Raw genomic sequence first — 21,407 nt, forward strand, 5'->3', positions numbered from 1 at the left:
CTGACAGGAGTCGATATAAAAATGCAAATGCCACTCATCTTGCAAGGTGTTTATCAGAGATAGCTCTGAGCTTAGCTCTGAAAGGCGCATTACCAGGAATTCGGTGCAGCGCCCAGACAGTAAGCCCAATCAAGCGGCCTGTCACGTTGTGTTCTGCAGGCACCCAGTGAATCTCTTTCGTTCTTACATTATGGATGACGTCAACGAGGTATTTTTGAATGTTCAAAGCAATACTAGTAGCGCTTGGAGCAAACTCCTGGTAATGTTCTGGGAAGGAGGGGGGTTGTTGTGGAGTGCGGCGGACCCCCATTAGTAAACTGCGCGTAATTGATTGAGAAACGTGATTGGAGAGTGAGGGTGAAATATTTTGGTGAATGACCTCGAAGAATGGCGCCACAATTAAACCACACAGGAAACCTTATGAAACAAAAGACTATGAAATGTTGGTGATACACGGATGTAGAACTGTGGCTTTGCTATATTGAGTATTAGTCTGCTAAAATGTTTCAACAGTACTGTCATTAGTAATGTAACCAAAATGTATTTTTGGCCCTTCAGGTACTATTAAATGATTAGGTTGCAGTTTTACTGTGTTGAATTGCACTTGTCTCTTTTTTATTCGCCTTGTTTACTATGCATAACGTTTCTCCTGCAATGCAGTTTCCTTCATTGCATTGCGTATGACTCTCTCCGCTAAAGTTGTCAACTTCTACGGGTGACTAAGCCTGTCAAGTGGTCACTGCTAACAGCTTTTTCTGGCCACCCACAGTTTTTGTTTAACAATAGCCTAAATAAACATTCATTCATGGTTGGAGAGCAAGGCAGCACGCTTTGCCAGTTGACCTAGCCTCACTGAAAATAGCGGAGAGGAAACTGAGCAGACAACTAAACTTTGTTCGAGAAGCGTTTCGGAATGCATGCCAGGCATACAACACCAAGCACGCATTTTGGTGACATGTGCCTCACGTATTTTTCATGTTCCTGCCAGTTTGAGTTTGTACATTGCCACGCAATGGTGCGAAAAAAAAAACAGACAATAGACGAGGCGATTGACGTAGAACTGCAATTAACTATTATTGGGTTGACCGGGCGCACAAAGAACTGAAGCCGGCGGCTGTGACCATAACAACAAGGCAAGATAACCTCTGGCCCTTTAGGGTAACAAAGTGGATTCCAATATTAGGAAAGCGTAGCAGGGAGCGACAGAAAGTTAGGCGGGCGGATGAGGTTAAAAAGTTCACAAGGAACGGTGGCCGAAGCTGGCAAAGGACAGGGTTACTTAGAGAGGCATGGGAGAGGCCTTTGCCCTGCAGTGGAGCCAGGATGGTGATGATTTTGATGGTGAGTGAACTTTCCAGATAAGACGTGCAAAACAACCACAACAGCATCGAACAACGTATAATCGGTTCCACCAGAGTGCGATAATTCGCGCTAAACCTGGTTTGTCTTGCATCACAAACGAAAGCGGTAAAGCCACGTGCCACCGATTTTGAAGAATAAACAAACAACCACTACAAACCTTTGTGTGAATATACTAGAGCTAAAGCTTTACTCTTCGCACCACAACTCCCAAGGTCAAGTTTGTTGTGCGTTTGACCTTGAGTCGGCGGAGCGGAGGTGTGGCAAGTGACGTCATACCACATGACTCGTTGGGGAGAGGCGCGCAGCTGCGTTCGCTCGGATTCTCGCCGCTGCTGTACCACGTGACTGGCAGGGGTGTAACAGCTGCTTCTCTGGCGCCGGTCGGTCAGTCTGGCCATGGATGAGGCACGCGCTGAAATGACTCCGGCGCCAAACTTTGTGTATCTATCCTTAAAAGAGCTTTCGCTCATTTCACGAGTGCTAAGAAGCGCTACACGTCAACTAGTTTTTTTTTTTATCGTTTCTAAAAGTCGTTTAGTTTTTTTTCATGTGCCGTCTGTATGCCTTCTTGTTACCCCTCTTTGTCTCACAGTGTACCTTTCGGAGATTTTTAGATATATAGAAAAAGAATTGAGAGGAAATTTTCTCCATGGTAGCTTGAAAGTTTTGATCTTGCGAGATTAAAAAGAAAGCCTTAATTCTGCTTTTCACACTCAAGAGTTCCTGCCGTAAATTCAGCGGGCACCATCACAAAACCTTTTCGGTGAATTGTGCGCCTTCCAGGAATTTTTTCGTGGAACCCCGTATTTGTTGTCTTCGGTCGTTCCAGAAGCTGTTAAAGGGACTATGCAATAAATTAATTGAGATTACGTAAAGCAGACGAGAGATAGGCATTCGATCACTCATCACCCCAGTGCAAGAATTTTTGAGCTACCATCAATAACACTGAAGATATAGACGATTAAAAATTACCCTCCTCCTCTCCCCCCTCAACTCGTACACGAGGAGCACCAGAAAAAAAATAAAGAAAACAGCTCTGGGACTGGGTCCCACCCATGAATAAGTCGTCCGCCGACGTTTATTTTGCAACTTCCGGTTGTCGCTACTAGCCCCGCAGCAGCAGCGTCGGCGGCGTGGCGGCATCTCTCCGGTCTCTTCTTCTTCCTGGATTGCGGCGCGCGTAGGGTTTCTTTGCTTGTCATCTGTGGTAATTAGCAGTAATAAACCCGGACCTCGAGGTGCGACTGCTCGCTTTTACGGCCGCGATGGGCATCGAGCCCTATGCGTGCCCACGAAGAGCCTTGCGAGTGGCTCCGGAACTCCCTACAGAAGGAGGCGGCAAAGGAAAATTGAAACCATGTGCGCGAAGGCAATGCCCTGGCTCGCGCTTGGCAGAGAGGCTCGCGCGGCGGCACAAGCAAACGATTTTCACGGCTACCGGAAGTGTGCCCGTGACGTCGTGGCTTCCCTGGCTCCAGCGAATGAGAGCGTGTGGTGGCCTGGCGACGTCATGGTACAGTGACATCTTTGTTACACGATTTTAGTTCCAAAATCGGTCACTACGAGCACACCAATCGGCCCGCGAATTTTGAAAAACACGGTTCATAATAAATTGCCGGCTCAGTTCTGAAGACTCATACTTGGTGTGAATGCTTCTTAGCATCATTTCTAAGCATTGAAATCATTTACAAGTGACTTTTTATTCGTTGCATAGTCCCTTTAAATGTCAAAAAAATAGTTGTTAGAGTTTGGGGAGGAAGAAAAAGTGCCCCGAAAATTTAAATGTGCAGATGCCCGACGTCACTCGTCAACACGAAGAAATTACTTTTTCCACCCTCATTGGGCAGCGAAAATGAGCTGTTTCAAACAAACAGGAGAGTGCGGTTTTAAGGTAAACTACAAAATGTCAAGGCTCAGAAAACAAAACTAGAAACACTGCGTGTCGAAAGCAGGATAAATTAAACAACGGGGCAAAAGCACCGTGCACGGAAGAGTGATAACCAGGAAAAAAAATTAGGAGCTCTGTATCAGATCAACAAGCGACACAAAAACGTCGCCAGTGGAGCAAGCGATGAAAGAAAGCTCCGCAAATAACTTGCAGATAAATCTAGGCTCGAAGTAAACAATAACGATTGAAATGCTAATGCCACGGGCGTTCATAAAGCACGTATTATCAGCAGCATAGGTTTACAACGCTCTTACTCGGGCATGAAAATGAGTTCGTGTTCTTCTAGCTACAATGAAAGGTAACAATTGATTTCCATAAAGGAGCGCGCAAAAGTGCCAAGGCATCGAAAGAAAACTGACACCATCAATCGGGACAGTTGAAGTACTTGCACTGGTCCGCTTTCAGTATTTGAAGGGCACTGTACTCAAAAAATTCACGCTGAGTTGGCACTTTGTGGCGGCAGCGCCCCAGATTATGAGAGAGCTCTCGAATGGCGCCTATGATCTGAGTGCGCTCAAACAAGCCTGTGAGAAAAATAACGGTGCGGCCGGCCGTCACTAAGCGGTGGACCACAAACGCAATGGAAGTGGAGGCTCAAGTCCTCACAGGCCAGCGGATAACTGTTGAAGGAATAGTCGAGCAAGTTGCTATGGGTGCCGACTTATCGCACAATGTCCTTGACAAAAACCTGCACATGACGAAGGATTCCGCGGTTTCTGAGGCTTGCGCAAGAAGACTTGCGGAAGAAAGCGGCCGCAACAATGTTGAAGCTTTACGAGAGAGAATATGATGATTTTTCGGTCACCTTACCATCATAGATGAGAGTTGGGGGAGTACTCTGAGACAGGAACCCAGCGGGAAATAATGGCAGCATTTAAACTGACTAGCGCGAAAGGAGGCCAAGGCTGTGCGTGCATCAGGCAAAGCCATGCTGAGCCTGTGTTAGGAAAGCCGTGGTGCTCTTCTTACCGATTATTCTCGCAAAGAGCAAACTATTACGGGGAATAATTATTGCGAGCTTCTCACAAAGTTGTGAGCTGCTGTCGATGCTCAGCGCAGAAGAACGCCCACGAAAGCGTCCGTAATCGTCTCCTTCAAAACCGGTGACGGTGACAAACGCTGTGACCCTAGGCTAGAAAAGCTTGCCTCTTACTTTATATTCACACGGTTTCAAACCAAACTTTTTCCTCTTTTCTCGCATGACTAGCACAGAGCGCGGGTAAACATTTCCGGGAGGATGAGGAAGTGGTCCCTCAAATGTAGCTATTCCTTAAATCCCAACAAGTCATGGTTTTTTGGGCCAAAATCTTGAAGACGAAGCATTGTTACGTGCTGCTGCCAGAATATTGAATGTAATGGTCCATTCATTCGATGCTCGGAGAAACATTTCTCCTAAAGATTTCCCATTGCTCGCATCAAGTGTTAAGTTTGCCATAGAAAGTTAATAGGGAACGTTTATCAAGATAGAAAAATAAACATTATTAGCAAAAAAAGTGCAAGCTTGCCCACGGGGAATGGATGATATATTTATTTTTGCGGTGAAATCTTACGATACACAAAAAAATGGCGTTCATAAACTACTTCCCGTTGAAAAATGTCCTTGTCGAGATTTCCTGCCTATGAATGAGAAATACTACTGGAATAGTCTGCGGCAGTTCGTCCATAGTTGGCTAATGTGCTTAGACTTGGGAGGCGAATATGCAGAGACAGATTAAACTTCCTTTCAAGTCTCTATGTTTCTTCATGCCAGTAATATGTTCACGGCGGAGCTGTTGCAAGTAATCGTACGGTACAGCGAAACACGCTACCCGTGGACGACTGCGTACCATGCGCAGACCAACGTTCTTACGGAGCGCTTGAACAAGACCATAGCGACTTGGCTGCGCCGTACGTAGGCGCCGAACATGGCGTGGGAAGTCATCCTGCCTTACGCCGTCTTCGTCGAGGGCAGTGCAAGAGGTCACGACGCTGACGACGTTCAGGCTCGCCCATAGCAGGGAAGACATGACCACGCTCGACGCGATGCTGCCCATCGTTAGCCGAGAAGATAACCTCGGAGTCGCAGCCCACACTCTGAACAGAAAGGAGTAAAAAAGGCGAGCAAGCTGTCCCCTAGAACACCCCCTTTTATTAAAGTAAAAGTGCTAGAGGACAGATTGCTCCATTTTTACTCCCATATGTAGGCGTATTCGTGATTAGACTGCACCTACAGTGCGCGAGGGAAGTACGTTGCCTCGCGCACTGTCTTTAATGGTCTTTAATGACAATGGTCTTGGTCTTTAATGACCAAGAGCACAAAAATGCCCGTCGCTGCAACCTACTCCGACACCACGCAGTATACAAACCGGGTGACCGCATATTGGTGTGGACGCCCATTCACCGCCACAGGCTGAGTTTAAAGCCTGTACGACACTCCTTCGGCCTGTACACGATCATACCTGGACTTGGAGAGCTCGACTACGAAGCGGTCCCCGGCGGACCGACAGCATCACTGCGGCGCAAGAGCGCGCACAAAAGCTGCGCATGTGGTACGCGTGAAGCGTTATTACGACTTCGTATTTGCATTCTGACTGATTGTTTTTGCATTCTCTGTGTTTATATTGGCGCACATTTTTCTTCAACGTAAACCATCCGGTCGGTGCTTATTTAAGAAAGAGGTGATGCCGCAGAGGCTTGCAAAGTTTATGTGTTCATGCTTATTGCCGCCGGAAGACGCGCTTATCGCTTTATTTGTGATGCACGACGCAGCTGTAGATTTATATCGAAAGATAACAACAAAGTGTAAGAGATTTTGCGCTGTTCCTGACTTGTTGTAACTTCGCACGCCGTATCTTGAGAGAGCGCCTTTCTGTCTCTGTGTCTTCCTGTGTTCGTTCACTTGCGCCATTCAACTTTATGATGAACCAACTAGCCCAACAGCAATTACTTCTGTATCTCTAAAGTTCGATGTCAGCTTTAAATTGAGCGCGGCCCAGGACAGGCAGACATTGTTCGACGACTGCCGAGAACGCTAGTTGGCATCCCCACCACCGAATCATTCACTTCTTTGTCGGTGCAAGTCAACCCAATAAAAAATTCTTTTCGAAGCTCTTTTCGCTGTCTTCCTGACCATCGGACAGCGGTCACCATTACGTGGCAATATGAATTTTACGAGCTCTTCTCTTATTTTAGCAAACAAAAAAGCGCACAAAGCAACACCAGTGGGAATGCAGCTGAGCAAAAGTTTAGTTTATGGGTTTAACGTCCCAAAGCGACTCAGGCTATGAGAGACGCCGTAGTGAAGGGCTCCAGAAACTTCGACCACCTGGGATTCTTTAACGTGCACTGACGTCGCACAGTACACGGGGCTCTAGAATTTCGCCTCAATCGAAATTCTATCGCCGCGGCCGGGATCGAACCCGCGTATTTCGGGCCAGCAGCCGAGCGCCATAACCACTCAGCCACCGCGGCGGCGCAGCTGAGCAAAAGCTGTCATGGTAACGTGATGGTAATTCTGGAACATTTTGCGCATTAAAATAGTCATAGTACGTGGTAACGGCCTAGTCTCCAGATTCGATATTTTGGTGTTTGGTGCTGGTGGTCTTGTTGATCTTACTGCCTCCCGGGAAACTGTGCAAAGGTTTCCAGAGAAGTTCGACAAAGTCGTGACTGATAGCTTTCACACCGTTCGCTCGGTCGTTTGCTCTCTCTGCTCCGTAGCTGCCGTTTTCATGGTTGGAAAAACGGACGATCCCGACGAAAATGGCGAAGTGCTACGTGACTTAACGCTAAGGTAAGCGGCATGGTCCCGGAAAGTAATGGCTCTCAAATAGTCGCGTGATGCGTGGATATATGAGTTACTTGAAACTGGTCAGTACTTTTCAACGTAGTCTTAGCACGAAAGACATGCGGCTGAATATCTCAGATGCTTTAAACAAGGATGCTAAATAAAATAATGTGACCGAAGCCAAATAAAATTTTATCAAGGGCCCACACATCTTCCCTTCCCTACCTGTAAAAAGCATAAAGACCCATCATGAAGCTATGCAAATAAAATTCAAAAACTGTAAGCATATCTCTGGCAAAACACTTCTAGTCACGCGTCGCAGAGATGCACCTAAAGATTAATATATTTACCCCTATAAAATAGAGACTCGCTTCTGCCGAATTTCCGAGAAAAAAAAAACGACCGTTATCCAGCTTAAATGCTGATTGGGTGGGATTACGGCTGTGACATGGGTGCCTGACTCTGACACCGTCTTTCTTGGTGGCACTATATCCGGAAAGCGGATATTGCAACCCGTTTTAATGTATACCTTCCCATTCAAACTCCTCAGCGGAGCAAAACGTTTGGCTCAGTTTTTCTCGGCTGTCTCGGCTGTGATTCACATAAAAAACTGTTTGAAATAGGAAATAGGCGTGTGGAAAAGACGAGCCGTTGCGGAATGTGGTGACGCACTGTCAAGCCGCTGATAAGAGCGGCGGCCGCTCACTTCGCCGCGGTCAGCGAGCACGCTCCGTTTGCGGGAAAGCCTCTGAGAGCGCTGGAGTATGGCAACGCACGAGCGCAGTCACGTGGTATTTTTTGCATATTTCGCGGGCTTTCTTTAGATGCCGGAAAGAAGGACCTCGTACGAGATACAATGCTACAATAAACTAGATCGGTTGTTTCTAAATATGCTCTACAACCTAAAGTAATGCTGTTGGCACTGAAATGAATACTTGAAAATTTGCGCAATTTATCTTAATTAGGTAACTAAGCGGAATATATAAATATTCTGAGTAGCGCCACACGATGTCACGAAGACGAAGACAGCTTGACTACAATGGCGTACCGAAAACCTACTGACCACCAGCAATATTTGCACTTTGATATTAGCCATGTGAAACCTGTTAAAACCAGCATCCCTTACAGTCGAACACTTCGGTTCAAACGTATCGGCTCTAAACAATCTGACTTTAAAAGCAACTGCGCCACACTTCGTAGCATGCTCATTAAACAAAATTACCCCCTCAGCTGATCGATCACGCCATAGAGCGCGCAGATACGTAATCCCGAAAGATTCTACTATCTAAAGAAAAACCAGATACTTCCTACTCAAACACCAACCTTGTCCTCACTCATTCTGCATCCGCATCAAAAGTTGCTTATAATAATCTCATGCAAAGTATTCGCCAGAAGGAAATATCCATAGAGCCACCAACGGCTTTTTATAGATCGAGAAATCTACGGGACATACTAACTTCCTCAAAAACTACTGCTCCACAACCCACAGGCTGCCACCCTTGCAAAAAAAGCCGCTGTAAAGTTTTTCCGCATATGACTACGTCTCAGAGCGTTAGCAGTACTGGTTCTAACTTTCATATAAGAATTCAGGGTGGCTTCGCCTGCGATAGTGCGAGCGTCTTTTACCTACTCCAGTGTACCATAAGTAACCTTCCGTATGTAGGCCAGACTGAAACCCTCTTTATATTACGCTTCAATAACAACAGAGCCCATGTTATACCCATCTCAAACCTGTCCCCTATCAAGACATTTCCAGCTCTGAGGTCGTTTATTTCATCATAAAACAGCTTCAATTCAGGAATCTGCATTTAAATCTAATGAGGACCGTTAAATTATAGAGTCCCTCCTGATCTATAAGTTTAATATACTATCTTCTGGTTTGAACGAAAGCACGGGGAAATTGAGCACCCTACCAGTTCAAGCGTACTGATATCCACCGATGTTAGTGCTATTCTGTTCGTTCTTTTTGTTCATGTATATCGCCCCCCGCGTTTGAGTTTAATCGGATTTGTATGTTCAACTTGCCGCTCCATCATATAACTAAAATTTCGCTACGTTCATCTTTATAGATCACCGCATAGGTATGATTCTTATTTCTTCTTTTTTTGCGCTCGGACAGAACAGGCCGATCGCGTGATGAGTTATTTTTGTCAGTATGTAATAAAAGATAATACTATTACCGTGTAGGCTGCTTTAGCGTGACCGTGTATTTTTTCAGTGTTTTTAGAGTGTACAAATTCTCGATTCTTAAGTTTTGCTGTCTGGTAATCCTGGTTTCTCGTCTTTGGACTGTAAGCATGACACGTGTAATCATCGGTTGTCGCATTCTATAGCAAAGCTTGTTAACGCTTTAAATTTCGTAACGTACTCCTTCTGTCCAGCCGTTGTGACCCACATTCGTGCACCTACATACCGCGTTTTAGTCACGAGTGTGTTATGTTTTTAATCTTCTGTGCATTATATGTTTGCACGTTTTTTGCGCACCCGCCGTCATATTCTGTTCCCTCCCTTCCTATTCTGTTATTCTGATTAAGGCCGTTCCACGGCCGTGGCCGAAACGTCAAATACGTTGTTTCAACGTTGGTCTCTGTTTAGTCAGTATATATATATATATATATATATATGAAGGAAGCCAACAGTCACCGAAACCAGGGTGCATAGGAGAATGTTTCTTTTTTTTAAATTTGTAGTGCCAGTAAAATGGTTTAAAGAAAATCACTTATAAAGCAGCAGAAAAACAACCATGCTGCCGGTGGGATCCGAACCAACGACCTCCGAATATCGCGTCCGGTGCTCTATTCGGAGCTCGTGGGTTCGGATCCCACCGGCGGCATGGTTGTTTTTTCTGCTGCTTTATAAGTAATTTTCTTTAAACTAATAGACTGGCACTACAAATTAAAAAAAAAACATTCTCCTATGCATCTTGGTTTCGGTGACTGTTGGCTTGCTTCATATGTTTGTCAAACGAGCCCATCAATTCTTTTGCCTTGTTTGCTAATAGCTTAACGAGGGTCGCGGTTTTGGCAGTCCTGATGCCATAGGTAGCATAAGAGGGTCCTTGCACAGTTTCCGCCCTCGCCGTTAGATGACGTTCTACGTCACACTCGCGGTAATACAGGACGTCCTACGTCCACCGCTATGGACGAGGATGGCGCTGCTGAACACTCTCAAGCCTCGCTTACACGCTAAACATAAATACTCACAAAAGCAGCAGATTGGACAGCGTTCGCCGTAGCTCAGCTGGCAGAGCACCGGCAGCGATATTCGGAGGTCATGGGTTTGGATCCCACCGGCAGCCCGGTTGTTTTATCTGTTGCTTTATAAGTAAAATTCTTTAAACAAATTGACTGGCACTACAAATTAAAAAAAAAGAAATATTCTCCTATGCACCTTGGTTTCGGTGACTTTTGGCTTCCTTCATATGTTTGTCAACGCTTCTCGAGTCTTGCGGCGCGTTCTTCTGGCGTCTCTTGAGCGGGTTGTCGCTTACTCGCTTCGTTGTGTCGTTGTTTCTCTTTCGCGCTCTCCATAACGACTACAATACACTGAGGTGAAGCGCCTGTATATATACACCCCGCGATTCGACGCCTCCACTCCCTCTACCCCAGCGGTGCACGTCTGGTGGAGCGAGCGGCGACGGCAGCGGCGTCGACTGCGGCGCCATCTGTTGGAGCGCGGTTGCGGCGTTGCTAGGCAACAGCGGCTCAAGGTCCTTCGTCGGCCACGGCAAACGGCTAAAGTGCGACCACGGGACGAGCCGAACTGGCTGGCTGGGGTAGTGTTGCTTTCGCAAGAAAATGCAGACAAGGATAAAAAGTTATACACTCGAAGAACTTCAAACAACTTCTGAAGCGATAATCGCTAGGATGATAGCGTGATGCAGAGAAAAAGTTAGGGGAAACTTGTCTATGCATTTAGTGTTGCGACAGGCAAGTGGCGCATACGACAACGTAAATAGGGAATTCCTGTAGAAAACCCTTTAAGATGGTTTCGCAAGTTATATAATTCCTTTCCTAAGGATATATATGGAGATAATAAAGTTGTAATCTTCGGGAAGGAGTGAGAAATATAACTGTCGCCGTAAGCAAAATAATAGAGCAGGGTTGTCTTCTATGACTGCTGCATTCATGGTTTATCAGGTACATATAAAAAAAGCCACCAGAAAGTGATCTAAGTTAGGATTTCATGTACACAGTAGTGCAACGGTCATAGACGAGCTGCTGTCCGCTTTCGTGCATGCGGACGATATTGTACTATCATCTGATAGCCCGAAGGATTTTCAGGCTCTTGTTAATTGCTATGTAAACAACAGAGCCGCTCCGGGCTTGACGATTAGCGCCGTTAGGAGAACTCTGGTTATTATCATCAGTTATACTTGGCTAGTACTTACTATAAAAGACCACGAGATGCCTATAGACCGGCAGAATATAAATATCTACTGCTATGGGTAAACTACAGAGAGAAATACATAAAGAAGCATAACTGACTGTTGGGGCTAAAAGGCTATGAGATGCCGCGATTAGGATGCATAGGGTTCTTCAGAGCTGCGACAAGTATGATGAACTGAGAGGCATTTGGAAAAGAATAATGCCGCCAGGGCTTACTCTTGGAAATGCGGCTTTGTGCCTAAGGTCACAAAACAGAAAAATTGAATTCAACCGAACAGACAATAGATGTACAGTCTGAAGAAAATCCCTAGAAACAATACAACCTTATACTAGAATGCGGTAGTGTCCACCCGGTTGTCGTTGCACGCTCAGACACTGTCCTTGATGTCCTAAGATTCAGAGAAAACGAAGTGCCTGAATCTGGAATATGAGTGAGAAAAAAGCGATTGGGAGATTGTTGGCACAAAAGCAGCGCGACGACGTTAGGTTACGAATTTGGGATTAAAAATTAATAAAAAATGGAAATGTCTATAAAATGGTATGAGTTTTAACGATTGCTGAAACGAATATAGGTACAAAAAGACGACAAAAGTCACAACTGCCACCGCGGTTTAATTGAGCACGCTCCTAAAATCCGTCCGTCCGTCCATCCATCCATCCATCCATCCATCCATCCATCCATCCATCCATCCATCCATCCATCCATCCATCCATCCATCCATCCATCCATCCATCCATCCATCCATCCATCCGTCCGTCCGTCCGTCCGTCCGTCCGTCCGTCCGTCCGTCCGTCCGTCCATCCATCCCATCCATCCATCCATCCATCCATCCATCCGTCTGTCCGTCCGTCCATCCGTCCGTCCATCCATCCGTCCGTCCGTCCGTCCGTCCGTCCATCCATCCATCCTTCCATCCATCCATCCATCCATCCATCCATCCATCCATCCATCCATCCATCCATCCATCCATCCACCCATCCATCCATCCATCCATCCATCCATCCATCCATCCATCCATCCATCCATCCATCCATCCATCCATCCATCCATCCATCCATCCATCCATCCATCCGTCCGTCCGTCCGTCCGTCCGTCCTTCCGTCCGCCCGTCCGTCCATCCAAGCAGAATGGAAGGATAACGCGTCCATCCATCCAAGCAGAATGGAAGGATAATCGCGTCGTTCTGCCTAAGAGTGCAACGCCGCAAGATTGAGGTTACGAGATGTAGGTACCATCGAGCAAAGAGTGTAGCAGCGTAAAGGAAGCTACATATAAACCATTGCGCACATAATGGAGCGCCGCAAGGCAAGCGACATATATGTACTCTGGCGGAGATATATGCCTCCTCCCGGCCGGATAGAAGGTGAAAATTTTCCAAATGCCTTTCTTAGGGAGCGCTTCTCCAAAGGGAGAAAAATGCCCGAAGTGGGAATTGGCTCCAGCTTTTTTTCGAAGAAAGGCGCAAATAAAAGCTGGATATTGCTCGTGGCTCGCATATAGAAAAAGTGCATGGAGAAAACATGGATGCCATATGCTTATCCCGAAAGCGAGCACATGCAGTTTAGAAAAGTTCGAATAGAGTTCACCCATTTCTTATTTTACAGCAAACGCAGTAGTAGGCTCATTGATCCCAATCAAGGCACTTGAGTTTGAGAGGAAAAGGTGTCATTCGAAGCACAAGCTTAGATAGGAGGCAGCTGAGCCAGCCACCTGCACTCTCGGTGAGCAGCACCTATCAACCTTAGCCTGTGTGAACTCCTATATTGCCACCCAATTTCACTCTCCAGGAGCTCACGCCATGGGGAAATAAAAATTATTTCCCCCGAATCACCCCTCGGTCTATACGACTGCTCACCCATCTACCTGCACCCTCCTCCTCACACGTGCTCCAACCTCCAGGGTGAGGGTGGAGGAAGCAAAGTAAATATACACAGAGGAAGTTTTATTACAGTTGAGCCAGTGATTCGAATGCAGTTTTTGTCGGGTAGCACCCTCTTTTACGTCAAACTTCTATCATTTGAAAGTTTGTAAGTATGCAACTTATGTTAATCAATATATTCTTGATACTTAGAGGCTTAATTTTTGCTTATTTTCCGCAGACCAGCCGCTGCCAGGAGGTCGGGGTAAGTATTTATTAAAAAAATTCTTCTTTTGTCGGCGTCTTGTCGGAGACTGAGTCATGCTTAGATTGGCTTCTCGTGCTGTGCGTCACATATCAGGTGGGGGAGGGGAGAGAGGGACGGTTGGAAGATGGAGGGACGGCAATCCCTTTAAACGCCGCCTGCTACACCTAGCAGGTGGAGGCTTGACACAGGCTCAAAAAATAACTGCGGAAACGAGACACGGACGGAGAAGAGGCAAAGACGCACACGAACGCAGACTAACAACTTTATTACGCGAAGAGCACAGGGCGTATATTAAGCAATCTCAGCATCTTGTCCAAACGCTAATCAAGATGCCAGCTATGCTTGAGCATCAATGCGAGGTGAGAGAAAGTGCGATTCAAGTACAACTTGGACGGGCGGTTCTGCTTGACGCATGTTTGACTCCGGTGCCGAGTTGTACGTTTAAGTGTCGAGAAGAAGATTGCAGTGTTGATAGTGGCCGCGGCGGCCTTTCTTGGTTGAGGTCCAATGCAATAGCGCTCGTGCACCGATATTCCGAGGCACACTAAAAAACGCACTGGCTGCAAATGAATTCCATGTACGCCGACACTTCGGCGCACAAGAGAACCTCAGTGTGATGTTATGGTATAAAGATATCCTGATTCCTACTACAAGAAAAAGCAGAGACTTTGATGACCGCGCCGGTTCGACCAGCACTCTAGGACCGACTACTCCTGTCTTACCATTTGGCTGTTTGAACAAGTCGATACGTTCAGCATAACTACCGTTGAGACTTGCCTTCACAAAAACTTTCATAGTGCCATGTTTTAAAGCCAATCTTAGAAGAACCAGCTCCACCGCGTTTTGGCCAGCCGTGGCGGGACGTGTGACGTGGTTGCACCATACAGACCTACAAGACGGAACGGCAGCGCTGTTACAAATTTTCTTCTCACAGTTTGTAAGCTATATAGAGATTTTTGTCAATACAATTTATGTACTTTTTATAACGAAATCCTGTAGATCGGTGTATACAGATTTCAAACCTTGTAGACAATCTATAGACAATCTATAGGATTATGGCCATAGATTTTAGCGGGCTTGTCTCTTAGGCAGTAATATAGACTATGAACACGCAGAAGAAACAAGAAGGCAACAGAGTTTATAAGGAATAAGTAGAAAGTCTGTAGGCCACGTTTATAATGCAGTGCACTGTTCCATGCAGATACTTGTGCTCGGGACGAAGCAGATAAGCGAGACGCGCGGGTTTCTAGAGCAAGCTGCGCGTCAAGCCACAAGAGGCCCCACTGCAAAGCATCCATGTTCGGCCGCATTTTGTTCAACCAGCTTGCGCGCACATTTGGAGCTGAGTCTTGATGAGCGCTAAGCGCTCGTGGATACAGCCAAGAGGCTTAGCAGTGCTGGGAATGCTGCGCATAGACAGGAGCTCAGTAAAGACTGCAGAGTTCTTCTTCGCTTCCTCGTCCCCTCGAGGTGCTTATTTGGCGTTGGACGGGAAGCACAGGGCCACGAGATAACAAACAGACGAACAGATGAACTGGTATTTTATAAAAAAAACATCAAAAACACAAAAGAAACAGAATCTTTGCATTCAGCTACCAAGCTGCCACAAATTTGCGACTTGCCAAAGGCCGTGGCGTGTTCCTTCGACGAAGTCTGACTAAGAACCGCGTAATGGCATGTAACATGCTTTCAATAACCAACTCTGAAACTTCTAGAAGCGGGCGGCGGCGTCTGCCTCCTCTGCGTTCTTGAGAGGTCTGGGAATTTCACGCGCGCCGCCTCGCCGAGGTCGCGGGAGAGGCGGGCCCGGACGGGAGCGGCGGCAGCGGGCGCCCTAGAGAATGTACCTACCGCAAGTCTCCTCTTCAGCCTCCAGCGCACCCACCACAAACGCCTAGCGTGCGCTACCGGTCTTATGACGTAGGAACGCACAAACGTGTGGTGTAATGGAATTTTTTATAATAAACTGCACATCTCCAACCAAAAATGTTAACTTTAACCCAACGTTTCGAGGCCGACTCGGCTCCTTCATCAGGGGTGACTGAGGGCAGTAGCAAGCGTCTTTTAAGTATGGAGGAGAGGGGGCGGGGGGGGGGAAGAGAACGTCAGCTGTGTCGCCAAAGGCGCGGGGAGGGGGAGGGAGGGTGGTTTAGGCTGTTAGTCACGCTGGCGCACTGCAGGGAGGGGCTGAATGGCGACTTTTTTTCGTTGCGTTGAAGAGCGAAGTCCCTGGGGATATACTGGGGGCAGGTTTCCTTTTGTGCGGTTGATAGTGGAAGTAATGCACTGGGCCGCCAGCTGCCATAAACACGCTGCTCGACAACATCGGGCCCATGCCAGGATCCAACTACACTTGCGTGCCGCCTACATCGAGACAAGGTAAAGTCGGCAAAGTCAAAGTAAAGCCCGCACGACGAACCGCCGAAGTTGTTGGTTGAATCGCGTCATGCGTTGTAACTCTCCCGTGCGCCTTTTCTTGTCCTGTGTTTTCTGGTGTCTCCTATTCAGCTCCTGTTTCCTAACCAAGAGGGAAGCTGTCGAGTTCAGGCGCCTGCTGGCAGAGAAATTTTTTTATTCTGACTCTATGTTGCAAAACTACACTGAGGTCAACGCGGAATGCTGAAATAAGGAGGGCCGGTTTTTTACACGCGCCGAAATATAACCATTCGGGCATCGAAGCATGGCCGTTCGCGAGCCACTAGCCAACAACACAACGCAACAGGCGCTGATTCCCTACGGCGGCTGAGCAGAGATTTCTTTCTGAATGAGGTTTGCATAGTGTGACATGGTACTATATAGTGTGCCATAGGTGGTTTGGAAAGTGAGGCACAACGTCCTAAAGCTGCACAGGGCCTATGAGAGGTCCCATAAATGAGAACTTCAGATTCGACCACCCGGAGCTTTAAACGTACCCTTGCTTGACTTGGAAAGGAAGGATTAAAGGGCAACTCTGAGGTTAATTACGACATATCACATTTAACTGAAGCTACTACTGTACATTGTTCTTAGCCTTATGATCCTGTGCGCTGCATTTTGCAGCTGGCCGGCGTATTTGTTCAGCGCAAGTGAATTTAATAATAATAATTGGTTTTTTTGGGGGAAAGGAAATGGCGCAGTATCTGTCTCATATATCTTTGGACACCTGAACCGCGCCGTAAGGGAAGGGATAAAGGAGGGAGTGAAAGAAAGGAAGCATAGGTGCCGTAGTGGAGGGCTCCGGAATAATTTCGACCACCTGGGGATCTTTAACGTGCACTGACATCGCACAGCACACGGGCGCCTTAGCGTTTTTCCTCCATAAAAACGCAGCCGCCGCGGTCGGGTTCGAACCCGGGAACTCCGGATCAGTAGTCGAGCGCCCTAACCACTGAGCCAACGCGGCGGGGTTCAAGTGAATTTGCAATTCTCCCTTTTCGTGGCTTCACTCGGTTAGCATACATGACGTCATTTGTAGGTCGTCCAATCCGTACTGCGTTGCTCGAGACGCACAGTTGTTTTTTTTTTGTCGTCTTTAATTGCTTGGTGGTCATTGTTCTGAAGACGTATTTTGCTATTATTGGAGGCAGGATCAGAAGAATGCATCCGCATCACTGACCCAAAATAATCGATAATCCCTCAGAGTGGTCATTTAAGGTCTTTTTCTGGATGCTTTTTGTGCACAGGTTCAGAGCAGAAAATTCTCGAAGGGTTTCTACGCTTATTTATTTATTTATTTATTACCACAAGGACCCCGGTTAAGAGGCTTTACACTGTAGCATTGTGGTGAATAAAAAAAAAACGCGCCTTCAGTTCGTAATTATTGTTTTTCCCAAAGTTTAAGTTTAAAGATTAGAATAATTTGTGAGTAGCGGTTTACACAATGATGCCTTTAAAGGGGTGAGACGGTACTGTGATCTACAAATTTGAAACATATCTTTTAAAGGCAGGTTCGCACTTTCAACTCTGGTAATAAATAGACGCCATGCTCTTAGGTCCTTGTTATGAGTATGTCCTTTCTTAGCGCTATTTGATTGTGTGATCAATCAGTTCTTAATTCCGCCTAGATTATATTAGTGGTTTATTATGACCAGTTAGTAAACTAAAACTTGCGAATTTCATCCCCGTGCTCACGAAACATAATAATCTCATTCATCACAAACCACCATCGCCAACTACTACCATGAATATGATGTTAGGCTCACTGCCTGAACGAAATGCATTTGAAAACACAGTAAGCGGAAACAAAACAGAAGGTTTTAAGTGCCTCAACTCCTGTTACCCACTTTCAGGCTGCAGCGCCTGGAAGCGGAAAACCTCAGGAAATACACCAGTGAGAGAGTCATTCTCAAACCCTCCAAACCAATCAAGGAGTACAAATACTTCAGCGTTTATTCCAAAGAGGAAAAGGTACGCATGCTTTGTACTATGCTTGCTTTTATGCATTGCGTTTACGGATGCTGTAATCCTCTTTTGGGCATTTCATTAGGATGAGGAAAAGAGCATATATACAGGAAGATAACAATAAAAATGCAAATTTAGCATATGCATTAAAACCATATAAACGAAAAAATAAACACAAACAAGGGAAAGACAGAAAAGATAATACGTATTAAGGAGTCGCAGAAACGCAAAATGAACATACATGGTGAAACAAGAAAAAAAGCAGTCTTGCTTCATCCATCGGGTAATTAGGTGATTTGTGAAGCAAATGGCGTCATGTTTGGCGTAACGACGCAGCATCACTCTTTAATTGAAGCATCGCGAGAAGGTCTCTTTCTCTCCAGGGAACGGAGAACTGCTCCAGTCTTCTTCCCCGCGGTGCCTACTCTCCACGGCGACGTACTAGTAGTGCAGCTAAAACTCGACTTCACGAAGCGAAGAGCAACTACGAATTAAGGCGTTAAATCGGGAAATTAGTGAAATCGAGGAAGGTATTTTTTCGCCCTCCGAAATCTAAGATTGCAACATACAAAAGCTACCGCTGCATCACATTTTCCGGCTACCCGCGCCTGTGCGTGCGATAAGTTCACGGAAGCAGTCCGAATCGTTTGTGCGTGAGAGCGCCTTAACGTAAAACGGATTCGAAGCCAACGTGGCAAGCTCCGCCGACTGTCGAGTCCCCAATTCCGTGCAGTGGCGCATCTTGCTGACCCGTCAAAACAAAACCAGGGCCGAAACTTTGGCGCCTTGGTGCTGGCACACTGCGAACAAGCTCCTAGACATCATGGGCAAAATAAGTGAGAATTCACCTTTATTTTGCTCATTTATTCCGAAAAAACCTTAGTTAAATTGGCTTTACTAGCAGGCTGTCTCGTTACGTCGGGCTATTGAACACATTGATTCCTATGGGCTCTTGCTAGGGAATGAAAATTTCTTCATTAGATCGGCAACTTCGTAAAACTACTGGGTTTCATAGACCGGGTTTCAACTGCAGTCGGGCACGGAGTTCATGTAATAAAATGGTGCAGTCTGAGGGAGCCTGAATTCGTAGATTAGGTGTATCTCGCGACGCCTATGAGCCCTAAAATGAACAATGCACAAGTTACGAACTCTAAGATGGCATACGATGCCTACGATGACATCGCTGAGGCACTACTAGTACTAGTCACGCCACTACCAAACAGTATGCTTACCCCGAGGCAAGAAGCAAAGCTAGGGCAAAAGCTCTACACGGAATGCGCAGATAACATGAACAAGCGGTATATGTAGATGCCGCAGAATACCAAGAGAAACAAGCGTTCGCACTAGCAGCGGTGTACACGGAAGGCAGACTGTTGGTCTCCGGCACAACTAAATCGAGATCCTCAGAAAAGGCAGAAGAGGCGGCTATCGCCCTTGCCATCGTTAACACCAGTGCTGATAATATAAGACGCGACTCTAAATTCGCCATACGCAATTGTGCGAGGGGCAGAATTTCTGAGGCAGCAATGAACACATCGGGTAAAAAAAAACATAGAAGTATTGTTTGGGTACCGGCTCACTCGGGGAATCCTAATAACGAAGCGGCACACTTCAAAGCTCGACTAATCGTCAGCCGAGCAGAGGACGCGGATGTTTTTGAGAGTTTCTCAAAGGACAGCCTAGCATCATATCCCGACATTACTAACCATTTTAAACTACAGAGGAAGATCTCAATTCCCTGCACCTGGCTACACCTTGCATAAGGGGCAGGAGACCACCTGCAGGTGACTCCAGACGTGATACTTAATGACTCCTTGCTTACTATCAAAATTTTTTAAGAGTGATAACGACCCGTAATGTACGCTCTGTGGCGAAATAGCCACTTACAATCACATATTGTGGAACTGTAAACAGGGGCAGCCACCGGAATCTCTTAATACAAGTTCCTACTCTCGATCAATGGGTGGCCGTTCTTGGTCAGCTCAGACCTGGGCGTTCAAACGCGGGCCATTGAATGGGGCTTCAGGCCGCTGTCAGCCGTGGACTGCTAGCCACCCAGCACGAATCATCTGCATTTTGCCTTCTTACGAAATAAATGTTTTGCAATTCTAGACTGTATACAACCATGCTGGGGCCTGAAGAAAATCGATCGAGACCCGCGATAGAAATGCCTCGGTATAATATTCGAAATGAAAATTTAAAACCTGGGTCAAGCAACACGTTGGTAATGGCGACGAAGACGAAGAACGGCGGCAGTTTAATATGAAGCTCCTTAGACGACGACTCCGTCTGCCAAATCTGCTAAATCTGGCGAACACGAGACGACAGCAGATGGCACACTCTGCAAGCACGCACGTCCACATGTTCCGCAGGCCTGCTAAGGCTAACTTGGGCAGCATCCTTTTCTCGATTTGTTCAGGTATTTTGGTTACGTAATGCCGCAAATCAGGTGCTTGCAGCATCTTCCAATTTCCTTAAATAACCTTTACTATGAAGACAGGAGAAATTCGTCATTCTTAACTGCTGGAAAATGCGGGATTAACTTGTTCTGTCGTGCACTCTCAACGCGAATACGGCTGTATGCATGTGATAAGGTAGTAAGCGTTCTCAAGCGCACTCAGTTATAAAATAGAGTGCGCTAGAGGGCGGCTTACTCCTTCTTTACTGTTGTCTCTTTAGAGTGTACTGCATGAAATGTAGTGCGGTATTCCTTCATGGAATAAGATAAAATCTTCCCAATAGCATACCCCTGAAGATAGTTCGCTTTTGCGATTCATGGTGGGGGTCTCTAGAACACCAGCAAGTATTGAGCTGCGGGAGGGCAAGTAAGTGACGTTGTCTGTGAGACCGCTTAGGATGTAATTTGAGAAACCACACTGTATGACTCGAAGAGAAACTTGGTGAGCTGCATAATTGTCCGGAAATCTGCATTTCTTTCATTATTTTTTTTGCGCTTGCCTTACGGGAGTTCGAGTCGAGCCTCATGTACTCTTGCAGGCTGTCTTCTGCGTCTATTACTTCTTGCTTCCTACATCCATGCCACTCACGGTGCGGGTTAGATGTCCATCGAAAAGTGATACATTTACTGTGCCGTTTATATTCCAAACGTTTCGTTTTATTTTCTCCATCTCTTTTTCTTCCGGAGCGCACGAGATATCGTCGATAACCTAGCTGTCGTGAATGCTGTGCAAGGCTGTGCGTCGTGATATGCGCAATATGCATATTTATAGGTGGTATTTACTATATTCAGTTCTGCGCTTTAGTATTAACCAAGACCTTCCGTGTTCTGTGAGTTTCCGTACACAGGAGCGCGAAATTTCAGCAGCACTGAACAGCGGCGTTAAACCGTTAAGGCAAGCTCCCACACCAGCACTGAAACGGAATTGTGGCAGCCGGCTCGCGATCGCCGCTCTGATATCTCCCGTCGTCTTGTCAG

General features: G+C 46.4%; 1 protein-coding gene across 1 annotated transcript in view; it reads left to right on the top strand.

Moving 5' to 3' along the window:
• The first annotated feature begins 7,020 nt into the window (after nucleotides 1-7,020).
• The window catches only part of LOC144134178 (uncharacterized), a 53,224-nt gene continuing 38,837 nt past the window's right edge, over nucleotides 7,021-21,407 (top strand). Inside the window, exons 1-3 of the mRNA XM_077667139.1 lie at nucleotides 7,021-7,082; nucleotides 13,565-13,588; nucleotides 17,860-17,977. Of these exons, the coding sequence (XP_077523265.1) occupies nucleotides 7,021-7,082; nucleotides 13,565-13,588; nucleotides 17,860-17,977 (204 nt within the window). The remainder of the gene's footprint in view (nucleotides 7,083-13,564; nucleotides 13,589-17,859; nucleotides 17,978-21,407) is intronic.

The sequence above is a fragment of the Amblyomma americanum genome, chromosome 5 (assembly GCF_052857255.1).
Source record: "Amblyomma americanum isolate KBUSLIRL-KWMA chromosome 5, ASM5285725v1, whole genome shotgun sequence".
In the NCBI taxonomy this organism is placed as follows: domain Eukaryota; kingdom Metazoa; phylum Arthropoda; class Arachnida; order Ixodida; family Ixodidae; genus Amblyomma; species Amblyomma americanum.